Genomic DNA, 17,613 nt, shown 5'->3' on the forward strand with positions numbered 1-17,613 from the left:
TTACGCACATGCGTAAATGGTCTCTGTGAGGCCTGGCATGGCCCAGGGCCTCACAGAGGCCATTTGAGCATGTGCAGCGGCCCAGCCACTTTGTTTCGAGCTTGAAACAAAAAGCAAAATCCATTTCTTGCACATCCCTACTTGGTCCCCTACTCCATCCTGTATGGTTGATTCATATGGATTCATACTCCATCCTGTATGATTGTTGCATTAGAATGTAGGCACAGATTCTTACAGGCCAATACTAAATGTGCTTACTTAGAACCTTTCATAAAATTAGATTCTGTTCAAAACATGAATGCTATGAGCTCAACTTGGATTTGCTCTACAGATGTTCTCCCCCCGTTAACTTTGTTTTTACTTTGAGATGCTAGTTTTCCAATTCCTTTGGTTGTCTTTGAAGACACCTGCCTCAGAGTTGTTTTAGGAAATGATGGGTAATATATCTAGGGGTATATACTGTTGTGCAAGTGATTGTAGCTTATTATAATCAACCTTCCATATGCAAGCATGCAGGTGCTCTTCCCAGAGTGGACCCATCCCCTAAGGAGAATATCTTACAGTGCTCACACATGTAGTATCTCATTCAAATGCAAACCAGAGCAGACCCTACTTAGCAAAGGGGACAATTGATGTTTGCTACCACAAGACCAGCTCTCCAAGATTGCACAAGTTGCTGCACAACTTGCAGATCCAATTGTTTTGGCTGTAGTCATCCAGGTGCCTTCCCATGGTAAACCTCTCCTGTCAGTGGGTAGGATGTTGCTGCATCACAGCACTACCATATTTTTCAAACTGTACTTCATTTTGATTTGAGGGATAGTGCCCTCGGAAACCCAACTGCTCATCAACCATTAGGTCAGACCCAGGAATGTAGCTCTACTGCACAAACAAGGTGCCAGCTTGTCAATTGCTCCTCATTCTGCTTGTGTGGCTTTGTCATCAAATCTTAAATAATTTGGGATGGCCCCAAACTGATTTCCGGCAGTGTTGCACAAGTAGGGGTGCTTATAACATATTGCCCACAGTTCCTGCAAGGCTTCATGATTGGCATGAAAAATATCAGCCAGGATTAGCAGGCAAGGTCAAGGGACTTCCAAGTTCATATTTTTTCAGGATGGCTCTCAATACATATTCAGTCTCTTGATTGGTTTCTCTGATGAGCATGTTCAAGATATCTTCTGTGACCACAAGCATGAAGGTTTTCTCTATTGTGCCTCTGCTTGTTTCAAGCACTGCTCCTGCGTTTGGATATTTGGTGTTGTCTGCATTGAGCCACTGATGGATATGTTGTGGTGTTGTATACCATCTTCTGCCATTCCTGCCTGTCATATAACCCAGGGCCTTGGTATCTTCACTGTCAGGTGAGCACAGTTCAGCAAACTGTTCAGTGCCATGCATACCACCTCTATGTCCTCTTGCTCTTCTATCTCTTCCTCGGCAGGGGAGTAACCACGGTAGGGCAGATAGGGCACGTGCCCTGGACACCGCTGGAGGTGGGGGGGGGGCAAAGTGCCTGCCATTCCCCACCTCTGCTCCCTCCACCACAAATTTTTTCAATTTTTTTTTTAAAAAAGTCTGGACTTTTTTCGAGTCCAGACCGGTGGCGGCGCCCCCCCCTCAGTGCAGGCACGCTGCGCGACTTGCCAGATCTGTCTGGATGTGGCGGTGCTCTCCCATTGGCTCCTGTTGGCGAGAGGAGGAGTGGAGGAGAGCATGCTGCCCTCGTGTTGTGTGTGCTGCTGCAGCCGCTGCTGTTCATGGCCTGCCTGGACCTGGCTACCGAAGTGAGGAGGAGGGAGTAGACGACCAGGGAGCAAAAAATCCATTGATTCTGCTCCCTACCTGCTTCACTTACTCTTGCAGTCAAAGTAAGTGTGCTGGTTTTGTGATGAACAACTTGAAAACACTACAACTTGAAAGCGAGAGTTCATAGAGCTCAGGAGCTGAAGGCGAGCAATTTCCTGCGCTAAGTGCCATGCGATTCCCTGCCTGCCTCGCCTGCACACAGTCAGGTGGACAACGAGGAGTAGTTGTCATGCGCCATTTGTTTAGCTTGATTGGTCCCAGCCCTTCCCGTTTTCCCCCTCCAGCAGCTCAAACATCACGCTATTTACAATTCTGCTGGGGCACGAGGGAGTGGGTTGCTCAGCCTTCATTGTTGGGCTGGAGCTGAGGAGGTGATGTCACGTCCTCTTTGCAGCCTGCCTCTGCAAGGGGGGGACTTGGAAGCAGGGCGCATTGCTACAACACACCAAGCAAATTTGCAGCAGAACAGTTTTGGGAAATGGGGTGTGCGGGAGTAGCATAGCAGCAGCAATTCAAGAGTGAGAGCAGGAGGTGGCAATCAGGAGTCTGCGAGGGATGTGCAGGAGGCGGCCAATGTAAAAATTAAAAAAAGAGGAGGGAAGGGGGCAGCCGCCCGGCAATCGACTGCCCAGGTGAAGGGGGGCGTTTTCCACAAGGCGGCGAGCAGGGAATTTAGGGAAGGGAGGACTCCCGTTATTGCTGAAATAACCTTCCCCAACTTCTCTTGGCTTAATGCCTCTTGCATCTCAGGATGCCGTCGTCTGGTCTTTTTTTGCCCACCAGTGCCAAGGGATCAGAGAGAGCTGGGTGAGATTTGGGATTGGGAGGGGAAGGAGAGCTGAGCAGGAAAGTGCTGGCAAAAGCACCGGGGCGTGTGTGTCTTCTACTGATTGCAGGGACGGAAGGGAACTTAGGGAAGGGAGGACTCCAATCACTGGCAAAATAACCCATAGATCTCATTTTAAAATCTTATTTCCACTTGTCAAAACCCTATCTCTAGAAGCCAGTGCCTGAATAGTATAAAGGTGTAGAGGATGCTCTTCCATCAATCAAATCTGAACTCTGATGAATGCAGCTGTAATATTCTGCCTCTCCCACATTCGATGTTCTATTCTAGTCAGTTCTGACCCTGATCCCCAACATCTCATCAGTTCAACAGAGTTTATGTCCCCATTCAAAGTATATCTACTAGGAAGTAATGAATATACTTCCTAGTAAATATATGTTGAGATTGAGAGTTCTTTCCTCACCTGCAAAGGAAGGTGAGGAAAGCAGGTGAGATTTGTTTCCATCCTTAGTATATTTACTAGGGAATACCACTGAAACAGGTGAGACATGTTTCCAGCTAAATATGTTTAGGTTTGTGGTGTCCATTGTGTTTTTGAGAAGAGGGGAAACTTAAGTGTGTGATTTCAGAATGTCAGAAGGGTAATAAACTTGTTTGTTTTAGAGGAGAGCCATGGATTGGGTAAGCTTCCTAGAGTTCTTTAAGTTTGCAAGTCTTGTCTCTGAAACAGACATTTCTGTGCTACTCTTGTGATACTACATTTTCATTAACTTTTAAATTCGGGTGTGACTCTTCGGCCAGCTTCTGTGTCTGCTGAAAGTAATATTGGGAAGCAGCCTGAATTCTCCATCTGCAAGTTGTATTGCATGTAACTGTCATATTGAGGCTGTGTCTATGGTTTATTTGTGCCCCCAGTGAAGCAACACTATAAAATCTTGGATCTTACAACTTGTAGCTGGATTTTGCTATATCTCTTCAAATTCATCTGTACATCCAGAAACTTTGAGACCAAATGTTTTTCTAGTAGTAGAACACCACAAATCTGGATCTCATCACTACTTGCTATATATATTGTGGCTAATTTGGAATCTAACTTTTGGATTCTGCCTGCTGTTGAGTTCATGCTTTTCCTTGAGCCTCTAATTTATCATTTGTGTACTAGAAGTGGTTCTTCACAATTTTTACAGTGGTGGCTACATGTATGGAGATAAATCATATTCCTTACTGAACACTGGAGCAACTATATAATAAACTAAGTTCACAATGCAGGAAATTTAGCTTCCTGAAAAACAATCACCTGTTTCTAGCCATATGGACTGTTCAGCACAGGCACATGAAAGAGGAACACACTTGATTAGTGTAATATAAAAGCTAGAGTCCAATATATATACCATGTTAGACTTCAAACCAAAGGCTGTTCAAGTATACAATCTGACCATGCACTTTTCTATAGCAAAATATATTTAAGCAATTGTATATTCGGAAATCATATTTTTAACTATTTTCATGCCTTTTTAAAAATCTCCAATTGGAAAAAGTTTTTTTTTAAATCAAATCCACATTAATCATGTGGATTAATACATAGATATTTTTGTATTATTGAGCTAATAAAAGACAAGTTTTCTGAAAAATGAGTGTCAGATGTTTGGGGGGGGGCGCAGTTTCAGTGCTTGCCCTAGGCACCATTCCCTAGTTACGCCACTGTTCCTCGGAGTCCTTCTGGTGCTGTTCTAATAGGTTGCTCATCATCCAAACTTGATGTAGATGAGCTTTTTGAGGAAACACAATCTTTTCCTGAGGGACTCTCAGCATTCGGCACATAGGCATCACTGCCACTGCCTGCTGATTTATTGCCCCCAGTGGATTCCTTAATGTCAGAAAAGTTGAGGGACATCTGTAATGCCTCAGCAACTGAGGAAGATTTCCTTTTTGTTGACATTCTGAACTGCAAGACAAAACAGAACTGCATTGATTACTGGGGGACATAGGTGCCTGTCAGTTCTTACAATTGTTTTCCACACATCATGGATTGGGGATAGTTGTTAGGTTGTTCATATTTTGTTAATTGAAGGTTTTATTTAATACATGTATATCTGTATTGGAACTATTTTACAAATAACAATGTTTGTCTCCTCTGATTCGGGCAGCTAGAGACAAGTTAGTTTTGAACAGGCCTAATGGTTTTCCTGGAATTCTTTATCACTGCAAAATGTAGGTGTAGTCATAGCAAACTGTAGCCACTTTGAGAGAGAACTTTCTGCTTCTTTGCTTTGGAATATTCTGCCCAGAGAATAAGAACAGAAACAGATTATGGGAGTTGTCAGTGTCTCCTGCATTGCTCCAAAGGGGGCTGTATGCAACAGGATGGCATCACTTATTGCTCACTTTGGGGTCTGTCCAACACCCATAACTCCAGCACACACACCCAGCCCCAATAAGCTCTTCCTATATACATGCAACCAAGTAACACACATAACTAGGAGTATATACACAACTAGGTGTGGGCAAAAACCACTGTCTCCACCTGGAATCATGCTCCACTACACACATTTTGTTGGGCTGTGACCCACCATGAGCAATGGGGAAAGAGAAGATACATATTCTGCTCTTTTCCCTAGGATCAATGGTTGATCCTAGGATGATAAGCATTAAGATTGATGAGCATTAAGATTAAGATGAGCATTAAGATTGGGCTGCGCATCTGATGACTGGGTAAATCTGATATACTAAGTTAGTATGGTATTACTGGAAATTATTTATTCCTGTGATGCATGTGTAATATTTTAAAAATAATTGTGGTGCACACCTTTGTAACTTGAGAAGATTCTGTGTGGTGTTTTTCTATGAAATGTTACCTCCTGTTTTGCTATTAGATCGTAAACGTGTACCTCCATCAGCATTCTACTTACTTTAGAAATCCCTGCATCTCAGGGGCAGTGCTGTAATTGGGTGGATGTGTTCAAAGAACATGAGCCACCCAGCTCCTGGGAGCTGCCTGGCTCGTGCCAAGTTCTGGCTGACTTCATTCCCAGTTGACAATGAAGCTGGCCAGGAAATGAACTCCAGAAGGCCACACTGGGCCCTTCCAGGTGCTGGCCATGCCCCTGTGTGTGCCATGACTTGTAGGGGCGTGACTGGCATGTGCAAGGGACTGCCAGGGAGAGGGAACCCTCCCCTAGCTACATGCCTGCTTAATCTCTTGCATATTTTAGGCACACTTTTAAACTCAAATAAGGTCAATGGCTCACATCTGGACTACTGAAGTAGGCTGGTAACATGATCTACATGTCCATTTTGGAGGACCAGAACTACTACTACTACTGTTTATCTACTGCTTTTCAACAAAAGTTTGCAGAGCAGTTTGCACAGAAAAATAAAAAATAAATAATAAATAAGATGATTCCCTGTCCCAAAAGGCTCACATTCTAAAAAACATAGATAGACACCAGCAACAGCCACTGGAAGGATGTTGTGCTGGGGATGGATAGGCCAGTTTCTCTCCTCCTCCTAAATATAAGAGAATCACCACTTTGAAAGGTGTCTCTTTACCCAGCAGGGGTGCCCTGCTAGTTGTGTGTTGCCCAATGCAAAGTAGGGAGGGCAAATTTTGGGGTTTCTACCTTTCTTGTAAATCACTCTCTAATGTGTCCCTGAGGGTTGCATAGCCCTGGGGGAAGTAATTCCGTGTGCTGCAGTGCACTTCGAGGGGAAAGAGTGGTGGTGGTGGGTTTAAATGTTGCCTATGAGAGAGCCAGCATAGCGCAGTGGTTAGAGTGTTGGACTAGGACCGGGAAGACCCAAGTTCGAATCCCCTTTCAACTATGAAACTCACTTGGTAACTCTGGGCCTATCTCACAGGGTTGTTGTGAGGATAAAAATGAGCATATACACCACTCTGAGCTCCTCAGAGAAAAAGTGTGTTATAAATGTAAATTTATGATAAAAAAATAAAATAAAATAAAACACTGCTCCTTCCCCGAGAAACACTCTGTGACATGTGGTAGTATGTTCCCATGGGCTGTGAATCCCCAGGGACTCGTACAAGTTACAGGAATTTTAAAAATATATCTAGATTTATATCCTACTCTTCTTCCAAGGAGCCCAGAGCAGTGTATATAGTTATGTTTTTCTTCACAACAACCCTGTGAGGTAGGTTAGGCTGAGAGGTACAGTGAGGGAAATAAGTATTTGATCCCCTGCTGATTTTGTCCGTTTGCCCTCTGACACAGAAATGACCAGGCTATAATTGGAATGGTAGGTTTATTGTAGCTGTGAGAGACAGAATAACAACAAACAAACCCTCAAAAGCCCAGTGCCCAAAAGTCAGCGATGGATTTGCATTGTAGTGAGGGAAATAAGTATTCGATCCCCTATCAACCAGCAAGATTTCAGGCTTCCAGGTGTCTTTTCACTATATGCAGGTAACCAGCTGAGATGATGAACACCCTCTGTAAGGGAGTGCTCCTAATCCCAGCTTGTTACAGTACCTGTATAAAAGACACTTGTCCATAGAAGCAAGCAATCACTCAGCTTCCAAACTCACCACCATGCCCAAGACCAAAGAGCTGTCGAAGGATGTCAGGGAAAAGGTTGTAGACCTGCACAAGGCTGGACTGGGCTACAAGACTATCGCCAAGCAGCTTGGTGAGAAGGTGACTACAGTTGGCGCGATAACTCGCAAATGGAAGAAACACAAAACAACTGTCAATCTCCCTCGGTCTGGGGCTCCATGCAAGATCTCACCTCGTGGAGTTGCAATGATCATGAGAACGGTGACAAAGCAGCCCAGAACTACACGGGGGGAACTTGTCAATGATCTCAGGGCAGCTGGAACCATAGTCACCAAGAAAACAATTGGTAACACACTACGCCGTGAAGAACTGAAATCTTGCAGTGCCCGCAAGGTCCCCCTGCTCAAGGCAGCACATGTACAGGCCCGTCTGCAGTTTGCCAATGCACATCTGAATGATCCAGAGGAGAACTGGGCGAAAGTGTTGTGGTCAGATGAGACCAAAATCAAGCTCTTTGGCATCAACTCAACTCGCCGTGTGTGGAGGAGGAGGAATGCTGCCTATGAGCCCAAGAACACCATCCCCACCGTCAAACATGGAGGTGGACATATTATGCTTTGCGGGTGTTTTTCTGCTAAGAGGACAGGACACCTTCACCGCATCGAAGGGACGATGGACGGGACCATGTACTGTCAGATCTTGGGTGAGCACCTCCTTCCCTCAGCCAGGGCATTGAGAATGGGTCGTGGATGGGTATTCCAGCATGACAATGACCCAAAACACACAGCCAAGGCAACAAAGGAGTGGCTCAAAAAGAAGCACATGAAGGTCCTGGAGTGGCCCAGCCAGTACTCCAGACCTTAATCCCATAGAAAATCTGTGGAGGGAGCTGAAGGTTCGGGTTGCCAAACATCAGCCTCGAAACCTTTCTGACTTGGAGAGGATCTGCAAAGAGGAGTGGGACAACATCCCTCCTGGGTTGTGTGCAAACCTGGTGGCCAACTACAAGAAACGTCTGACCTCTGTGATTGTCAACAAGGGTTTTGCCACCAAGTACTAAGACATCTTTTGTGAAGGGATCAAATACTTATTTCCCTCACTACAATGCAAATCCATCGCTGACTTTTGGGCACTGGGCTTTTGAGGGTTTGTTTGTTGTTATTCTGTCTCTCACAGCTACAATAAACCTACCATTCCAATTATAGCCTGGTCATTTCTGTGTCAGAGGGCAAACGGACAAAATCAGCAGGGGATCAAATACTTATTTCCCTCACTGTACATGACTGGCCCGGAGTCACCCACTGAGTTTCATGGCTGAATGGGGATTTCCTTGGGTCTCCCCAGTCCTGGTCCAACACTCTAATCACCATACCCCTGCTAACTTGGCAAAGAGGCACCTTTTAATGTGGTGATTCTCTCTGTTTAGTAGGGGGAGAGTAACTGGCCCTGTCCACCCCCAGCACAGTACCTCCAGTGACTGTTGCTGGTATCTATCTTGTGTTTCTTTTTAGACTGTGAGCCCTTTGGGGACAGTGATCCATCTTATTTATTTGTCATTTCTCTGTGTAAACCACCCTGAGCCATTTTTGGAAGGGCAGTATAGAAATTGAATAAACAATAAATAAATAATAATATACCACACTGGCTCTCTCCTACAACAACAACAACAACAACAACAACAATAATAATAATCTGCAAGAAACAAACCAACTAATGTACAGTGCAGCAACAATAACAACACAAGAGCTCGGATATAAGATCAGTGGACCTGTAAAAAAAGAAAGCAGTACATCACCTAAATGGAAGATTCGATTAGAAAATAAAATCTCCAGGCTTAGATCAGATGCTACTAAATTGAAAGATATGAAAGACAAGAAGCTGAAGAATGAAAACACCAAACAGTATCTGATCCAAAAATACCACCTAGATTCAAGGAAAATTAGAGAAGTCCTGGAAATACAGTAATAAAGCAGCAAATAACAGCAGTGTGAAAGAAGATTAGCAGATATGAAGCCAGAATTACACAACACAGGCAGAATCTCCAATTCTAGTCGAATCAGAGACGTTTCTACCAAAGCATAGAAGGAGAAACTGCAAGAAACGTAGAAACACCAAATAAAGAAGAAACAGTGCAATTCTGGGGGAAATTATGGGACAATCCAATAGATTATAATAAAAAAGCAGGCTGGATGAAAGAGGTCAACAAATGTAACCAACAAATGCAAGATCTAATAATAACACCAGAATTAATAAGTGAAAGAGCAAAGAAAATTAAAAATTGGACTGCGCCAGGCGACGATGAACTGCATGGCTTCTGGCTTAAACACCTAACAAGCCTTCATAAACAACTATCAAACAGTTCAATCACATTATGAAAGGCGGTGATATTGAACAATGGCTAACAACTGGGAAAACTCATCTCATCATGAAAGACCCAGCAAAAGGTGCAGTTCCAAGTAATTATAGACCCATAACCTGCCTGCCAACCATGTTCAAATTATTAACTGGAATAATAGCAGATGAAGTGATGCAACACTTATTAACTAACAAACAGCTTCCAGTTGAACAGAAAGGAAATTGCCCGAACACCAGAGGCACAAAAGACCAGCTGCTGATTGACAAAATGATTTTAGAAAACTGCAAGAGAAGAAAAACCAATCTAAGTGTTGCATGGATTGACTACAAGAAAGCCTTCGATTCATTGCCTCACACATGGATACTAAAATGTTTAGAAACAACTGGTGTCAGCAAAAACATTCAGATATTTATTAAAAAAGCAATGAGCATGTGGAGTACACAGTTAACAGGTTAGCATTAGAAGAGGCATTTTCCAAGGGGACTCACTATCCCCTCTATTGTTTGTAATCGCCATGACCCCACTTTCACAAATACTAAACAAAACAAGCCTCGGATACCAAACATCTAAAACATCCAGTAAAATCAACCATCTGCTGTACATGGACGATCTGAAGTTGTATGGAAAGTCCCAGTCAGAAATCGAATCACTGCTAAACACTGTCCGTATATTCAGTAGCGATATAGCAATGGAGTTTGGACTAGACAAGTGTGCTGCATTAATAATGAACAGAGGGAAAATACCAAAAACAGAAGGAATAGAACTGACCAATGGAAGCAACATCAAGAACCTGGAAGAGAAAGAACCTGACAAATATTTGGGCATTCTCCAGGCTGATAACATCGCACACACTGAAGTTAAAAGAAAAATTGGAAGTGTATACATCAGGAGAGTCAGAAAAATCCTCAAGTCCAAACTCAATAGCGGGAACACCATACAAGCCATAAAAACCTGGGCTGTACCTGTTATTAGATACACTGCAGGAATAATAGACTGGACCCAGGCAGAGCTAGAGACGCTAGATTGTAAGACCAGGAAAATCATGACCATCAATCATGCTCTGCACCCCCGCAGTGATGTAGATAGGCTCTACCTCCCTCACAGCTCAGGTGGAAGAGGAATGCTGCAAGTCGATCAAACAGTAGAGGAGGAGAAAAGAGGCCTTGAAGAATATATAAGGGACAGTGAAGAAGATGCACTTCAAATGGTCAAGAACGCGAAACTATTCAACACCAATGAAACAAAACAGGCCTACAAGAATGAACAAGTCAAGAACCGAGCAGAAAAATGGAGAAATAAGCCCCTGCATGGTCAATATTTGCACAATATAAGTGGAAAATCAGACATCACCAAGACCTGGCAATGGCTTAAGAATGGCAACTTGAAGAAAGAAACAAGAGGGTTTAATACTGGCTGCACTAGAACAGGCACTAAGAACAAATGCAATAAGAGCAAAAGTAGAAAAAACCACAACAAACAGCAAGTGCCGCCTTTGTAAAGAAGCAGCTGAAACAGTGGACCACCTGATCAGCTGTTGTAAGAAGATCGCACAGACTGACTACAAACAAAGGCATGACAAGGTAGCAGGGATGCTACACTGGAACATCTGCAAAAAATACAAGCTACCTGTAGCCAAACATTGGTGGGACCATAAAATTGAAAAAGTGGAAGAAAATGAAGATGTAAAAATATTATGGGACTTCCGACTACAAACGGACAAACATCTGCCACACAATATACCAGATATAACTGTAGTCGAGAAGAAAGAAAAACAAGTCAAAATAATCGACATAGCAATACCAGGGGATAGCAGAATAGAAGAAAAAGAAATAGAAAAAATCACCAAATACAAAGATCTACAAATTGAAATTGAAAGGCTGTGGCAGAAAAAGACCAAAATAATCCCAGTGGTAATTGGCGCCCTGGGTGCAGTTCCAAAAGACTTTGAAGAGCACCTCAACACCATAGGGGCCACAGAAATCACCATCAGCCAATTACAAAAAGCAGCTTTACTGGGAACAGCCTATATTCTGCGACGATATCTATAACAATTGACAATAAAATTCTGGCATCCCAGGTCCTTGGGAAGGACTCGATGTCTGGATAAAACAAACCAGTCAATAACACCTGTCTGACTGTGTAAACAAGAAGTAATAATAAAAAATAATTCAATGTCTATACCGCCCTTCCAAAAATGGCTCAGGGTGGTTTACACAGAGAAATAATATATAAATAAGATGGCTCCCTGTCCCCAAAGGGCTCACAATCTAAAAAGAAACATAAGATAGACACCAGCAACAGTCACTGGAGGGATGCAGTCCTGGGGGTAGATAGGGCCAGTTACTCTCCCCCTAAATAAAGAGAATCACCACATTAAAAGGTGCCTCTTTGCCAAGTTAGCAGGGTCAGAATGACCTGAGGGAATGGTTGGAACCCTGATATTTGCCACGCTCACTGTGTGCTGGGCACAGCCTGAGTGGGGAAGGCTGCCACAGTGAGTGTACAGCTCTTCCTTACATGTCTGCTTCAGTAGTCCAAACGTGAGCCAATCTAAACTGGTGGGACTTGCTTTCAAGTAAATATGATCTCAAGTAACAATCTTTCAAATAACAAGGTCTGAAGGGGCCCATGTTCAAAATTTGAGCATCCTGCCCCCATTCTTCTCTTCTCTTCTCTTCTCTTCTCTTCTCTTCTCTTCTCTTCTCTTCTCTTCTCTTCTCTTCTCGTGGTGCCGTAGGCACTGCCCAAGGTTTTGAGGATGTTTTCCACATTTTTGCTCCAAACATGAGTTTCTTGGAATGTAACTGAATATTGTAAACTGAGTCACACACAGGGATATAGGTGGTCCCAGCACAATGGCACTTTGTGCATCTGTCTGCTTATGCTTGTTTTACATTAGCTGCCTTCTCTTGTTGCCTCCGTGCCTTGTCTTGCTGCTTGCCCACAACTCACTTTTCAGACCCTGAGGGAGGCTCCAAGAAAGACTAAGTTGATGAGCTGGCTGTGCAGCCAACATATGCAGATGATGGCGCCATGCTTGTGCTGCAATCAGCTGTTGGGGTGGGTGCTGGCCAAGGCAGCAGTGTGCTGGGTCTGTCCTGCTTTCTGCTCCATTATGCCCCCAGCCAGGCCTGGCCCCAGTCCAGAGCAGTTTAGCCTAGTTTCTGCAGGAGGTGCCCATGACCCCTCTTCCCTTGCAACCTCCAAATGACCCTCTTTTCAGATGGTGCATGCCCCTTGAATACATCCGCTCAATTGTAGGTACACCCTGTATAAGGCTGCACTGGCTGGCTTACAAAGTCTGTGTGTGCCTAAAAAGGAAAGGGAGTGACTTTGATAGCTATTGTAATTATTTGTGCGTTGATACTGAACAAAGGACATCCAGTTGTGTGTGTGTGATGGCTACATTAGCATGGCTGAAATTAATAAGGAAGCCACACAACGGAGGGATACGTGTTAATGTGTGGCAAATCTTTAGAATATAGCAATTAAAAGAACATTTATAAATCCATGGTTGCAAATAGTGTTTACTGAAAAATCTTACTCATGTATAATATACCCCCGCTAACTTGGTAAAGAGGCACCTTTTAACGTGGTGATTCTCTTTATTTAGCAGGGGGAGATAAACTGGTCCTATCCACCCCCAGCACATTACCTCCAGTCTATCTTATGTTTCTTTTTAGATTGTGAGCCCTTTGGGGACAGAGATCCATCTTATTAATTAATTAATTATTTCTCTGTGTAAACTGCCCTGAGCCATTTTTGGAAGGGCGGTATATAAATCAAATAAATCATAATAATAATACCATTTCAGCCATATGCTGGCTAGTAACTTGCTAACAAGATAAAATTGCTTCTTGCAATAAACTGGAAAAGTGAACAAAAAACTGGTAGTAGCAGAATCTTGATTGAACTAGAAGAACTTGGAATATAATGATGCTGTGTAAATTCTCTTTGTTTGCAGTGACTTGTATTGGAAATTGCAATTTTCAGGTTATCATAGTTTTTCACAGATGACTGGTCCATGGTTTGGCTCACTGATTCCTATGTGTGGTGTATAGAATATATTTCTTATGCAAAAATAAGTTTCAGGAGCTGATGGTATGGCAAGGAAATCTAATAGAAATATATTTGCATTTTGCATTTCCTAGGGAAGCTCATAGCCAAACAGAAAAGCGAAGAAGAGACAAAATGAATAACCTGATAGAAGAATTATCTGCTATGATACCTCAGTGCAATCCAGTAGCACGTAAACTGGATAAACTTACAGTATTAAGAATGGCTGTGCAGCACTTAAAGTCATTGAAAGGTGAGTGAGGAATGATGTACATGTATAAAAGATTCTGGTTTGAGTAGGAATTGTATAACATACCTCTGTACTTCTTGGAACCTGATCCTACATAATTACAAAGAGTAACTAGTGCAGAGTGGCTTGCACACATGTAAATATAACAGCATTATATGTGAGACAGATGGAGTAAGTTGACCTGCTAGACTTCCTGTTGGTGGCAATTGCATTTGAACAAGTTAATTCTGTATATTATCTGATACTTTATCACCAAACTAAGTCTAAATGTTGTGCAGACACAGTATACCTTATGGCGCCAATGAAGTAGCTCATTGGATTGTGTAATTGGTCTGAAGAATTGGTATGTGGTACTTTTGCATTTAACTGTTTAAGGAAAGAATAAAGAGATTTTCATTCCTATCAGAACCTTAAGAAAGATCCTTTACACCAGCCTGGTTCAGATATAACCCTAACATGGTGGCTTAGTGCTATGAGAACAGTCTGTGGCAAGCTTGAGATTCTTGCTGTTCCTCTTCTTGTCTGCATATGACAGTAGGAGGTCGAAGGCTTTCCCTTTAGTGTTTTAACTAACCATAATTTCTTCTTATGTCCAAACTCAGGGAACTGTGATTTGTTCTAACCGATTAGTTAAAACAAACCAAGACCAAGCACACCTGTAGTTGGACTGCAAGCTAATTATGACCTTTTCTGTCTTGTGCTCATTGGTAGGGCTGAGAGAAAATTCCTCCTTGAAGAAGCCCTAGAGAGCCACTGCCAGTCAGAGTAGACATGACTGAACTAGACTGACTCAGTAGACAGTAGATTTCTATGTTCCTGTGATTATTTCTGTGTGTAAATATTCTTTAATCAAGGCTGCATTTCCCCTCATTATGTATTCTACCATGTGAATAATCTTGTTTTATTATTTGTTTTTTTTTTTAAGTCTCTTTCCCTTGTCGGTAATTAGAGCTGTTTGCTCAGCTTGTGGCTCTTTAGATTCATCCACTTGCTTGTTCTTTCAGTTGATTATTTTAAAAGTTCTTTTTCCTCAGCAGTTCCAGGAATCAGGCTTGGTAAATTGTTATCTGTTGTTGATGTGGAAACCCAGCCACCACTTTTTGATAACTGATAATATACTGTAGCATCTGTACCTTTATGTACATTTATGAGTATCTTGACAGCCTGGTAACCTTCCTTTCTTGTATCTATCTGTGTTTGCATCCTTTACTTCTATTTACTATATTCTTTAAGTACCTTTCCCTGTCCCTCCTCCCCCTACCCACATTTCAGATGAGAGTAATGTTATGGCAGTTATACAATACTTTCTGTCTTACATCCTAACTTTATGCCTAACTTGTCCTTTTAATTTCTTTGGGACTTCCTTGAATAAATTTAGACAGGATGTCAGCCACTAATCAACAACAACAACAACAACAATAATAATAATAATAATAATATAAATAAATAAATTTTGTTAGCTGCCCCATAACAAAGCATTAAATCATAAAATAAAAACACATAACACATAAAATCACAACATGGGATGAACCTGTGGGCATCCCATGAAACTAGATGCCAGGAAATTTAGGACCAACAAAATGAAGTACTTTTTCACGCAGTGTATGTAACGCTATGGAATTCTCTGCCACAGGATGTGGAGATCACCACTAGCTTGGATGGCTTTAATGGGGCTTAGACAAATTCATGGAGGACAAGTCTATCGACGGCTACTAGTCTGGTGGTTATAGGCCATTTCCACCCTCAGAGGCAAGATGCCTCTAAATACCAGTTGCAGGAGATTAACAGCAAGAGGGAGGGCATGCCTTTATCTCTTGCCTGTGAGCTTCTCAGAGGCATCTGATGGACCACTGTGTGAAACAGGATGCTGGACTAGATTGGCCTGATCCAGCAGGGCCATGCTCTCATGGATTTAGACATAGTACCATTTCCCACTTAGAGCAGATAAGATTCTTCTCTCATATAGTCTCATATAGCTATTCTCTGTTTCACCCTTCCAACCCCCCAACCCCACCGGGGCCATGTGTGTTTCTCCATTCATTTCCAGAAAGAATGGCTTCCTATCCCATGCCTCTGTTCCAGGCTTCCTTGGCTACTTGTTTGTGTTTTTTCTTATGTAGGCTTCAAGGATAATAAGTGCTGGCTACTGACATTTATGTTCTCTTAGCCATCTGCTGCAGCTTCAGACAGACCCTGTAGTGCAGGGCAAAGAATCTGGCTTCATAAGACAACACTGCTTCAGAACACAATTTCCAAATGTGTGGCTGGATAAATAGGCACTCATGCAGGTTTTACACATGATGGTGTACATATGATGGTTTTGTTGCATCAATGTAGAAGAATTGTAATGTATTCAGTTGCACACTCAGAGGCAGCAGGAAGAGAAACATTGCTTATACATGAATAACATATTCCATGTTTCAGTATACATGCAATTAATATTATGTTTCTAGTGTGTCTTTGTGAAGATGATTAACTTTTTGAGTTGATCATATTCCCACTTCCCTATTTTTTCTAAGATTTAATAATGGTAATGGCTTGTTAGGCGTAATAGCAAGTCATAATGTACATATAATAAATGACAACCTTGTAATAACTGGGATGTCTATGAATAGTTTTGATTTGGGGAGTACAATAACTCATGACATCACTCAGAATATCATTTTTAAAATCATGTGTACTTCAGCATGTCTAAAACTTGATTCATGTATTACTGTGAGAACAAGGGAATCTGTGTAATCAAGGCTGTACAACTGGCAGAGGCTGCATGGAACAAGATCTCCTCTCAAATGTCTGGTGATCCTGCCAAGGACAAATTCACAGCCATTACTGCTGTTTCTCTGGGCTTCTTGGAGGAAAAGCAAGATATAAATGTAAAAAACTAAAATTGTTCATCCTGCAGTGGTTCCATTCAGGGATCTACAAATTTAGGCTTGGCTTACTAGCTACTAGCCATTGTTTGTGTTCTCCAACCTCCTCTCTTTTCTCAGATCCTTTTCTGTTTCATGGGTAGAAGCAGATCTTCTGCTATTTGCACTGCAATATGAAGATAGCAAGAAAGAGTGGGAGCCCCCTCTCCTACTACTCAAAAAGGATTCCTTTTGTTTCTTACCTTCTCAAAAATGGCAGTGGAAATGAGCCCTCTGGTGAGGAGACCTGTGATACAGGTTGTCCTGCTCACCAGCGAACTGGGAGCACTCACCATGAGTGTGCTGGCAAGTGGATTTGTAGATGCCAGCCTCCCTTCCCTTCCCACTCATTCTGGCATTGTCTGCTTGCCCTGCAGATGGCAAAAATTCTCCTCATAACCTGTTGGGAAGATAGTGAGTCAATTACTTCCTCAGAGTCCCCTTGACCTTTTTTACTGGATAATTGAGGTAGTTGATTGAATTGTCTGTTTCTATCTGTTCTTGTTGGTTTTGCTTGCAGACTGATATTGGGTGTCCTGCTAATTTGCATAAAATGGAGATAAATGCCAAATGTAAATGTGTTCCAGGGTACAGTTTTTATTTTCTTAGTGAATTAAAGACTGTGTGTAAAACTTATTCTGCAGGTTCTACCAGCTCTTTCTCAGAAGTCCGCTATAAGCCTTCATTTTTACAAGATGATGAACTCCAACATTTAATCCTTAAGGTAAATAAAAATGAACTGGGGATCAGGTATGTCTGCTTTTCCACACAACCAGGAGTAGGCAACACTGCCTCTCAGGCTGTTGTTGAACTGCAGCTCCCATAATCTCCAGACATAATTTATTGTGGCTGAGGATGATGGGAATTGTAGTAGAATAACTTCTGGTGAGCCAAGGTTGGCCTATTCCTGGTTTAAAGAATAATACAATACTAAC

General features: G+C 42.4%; 1 protein-coding gene across 10 annotated transcripts in view; it reads left to right on the forward strand.

The window, feature by feature from the left end:
• BMAL2 (basic helix-loop-helix ARNT like 2) overlaps positions 1 to 17,613 on the forward strand; it is a 64,522-nt gene that overhangs the window by 16,064 nt on the left and 30,845 nt on the right. For all 10 annotated transcript variants that reach the window (XR_008309293.1, XR_008309291.1, XR_008309292.1 and 7 more), the window contains 2 exons: positions 13,615 to 13,772; positions 17,323 to 17,402. Coding sequence is in view for 7 of the 10 variants with exons in the window: in XM_053258683.1 (XP_053114658.1) it covers positions 13,615 to 13,772; positions 17,323 to 17,402 (238 nt within the window). In the remaining 3 variants the exon portion in view is untranslated. The remainder of the gene's footprint in view (positions 1 to 13,614; positions 13,773 to 17,322; positions 17,403 to 17,613) is intronic.

This window comes from Hemicordylus capensis, chromosome 5 (genome assembly GCF_027244095.1).
Source record: "Hemicordylus capensis ecotype Gifberg chromosome 5, rHemCap1.1.pri, whole genome shotgun sequence".
Classification (NCBI taxonomy): domain Eukaryota; kingdom Metazoa; phylum Chordata; class Lepidosauria; order Squamata; family Cordylidae; genus Hemicordylus; species Hemicordylus capensis.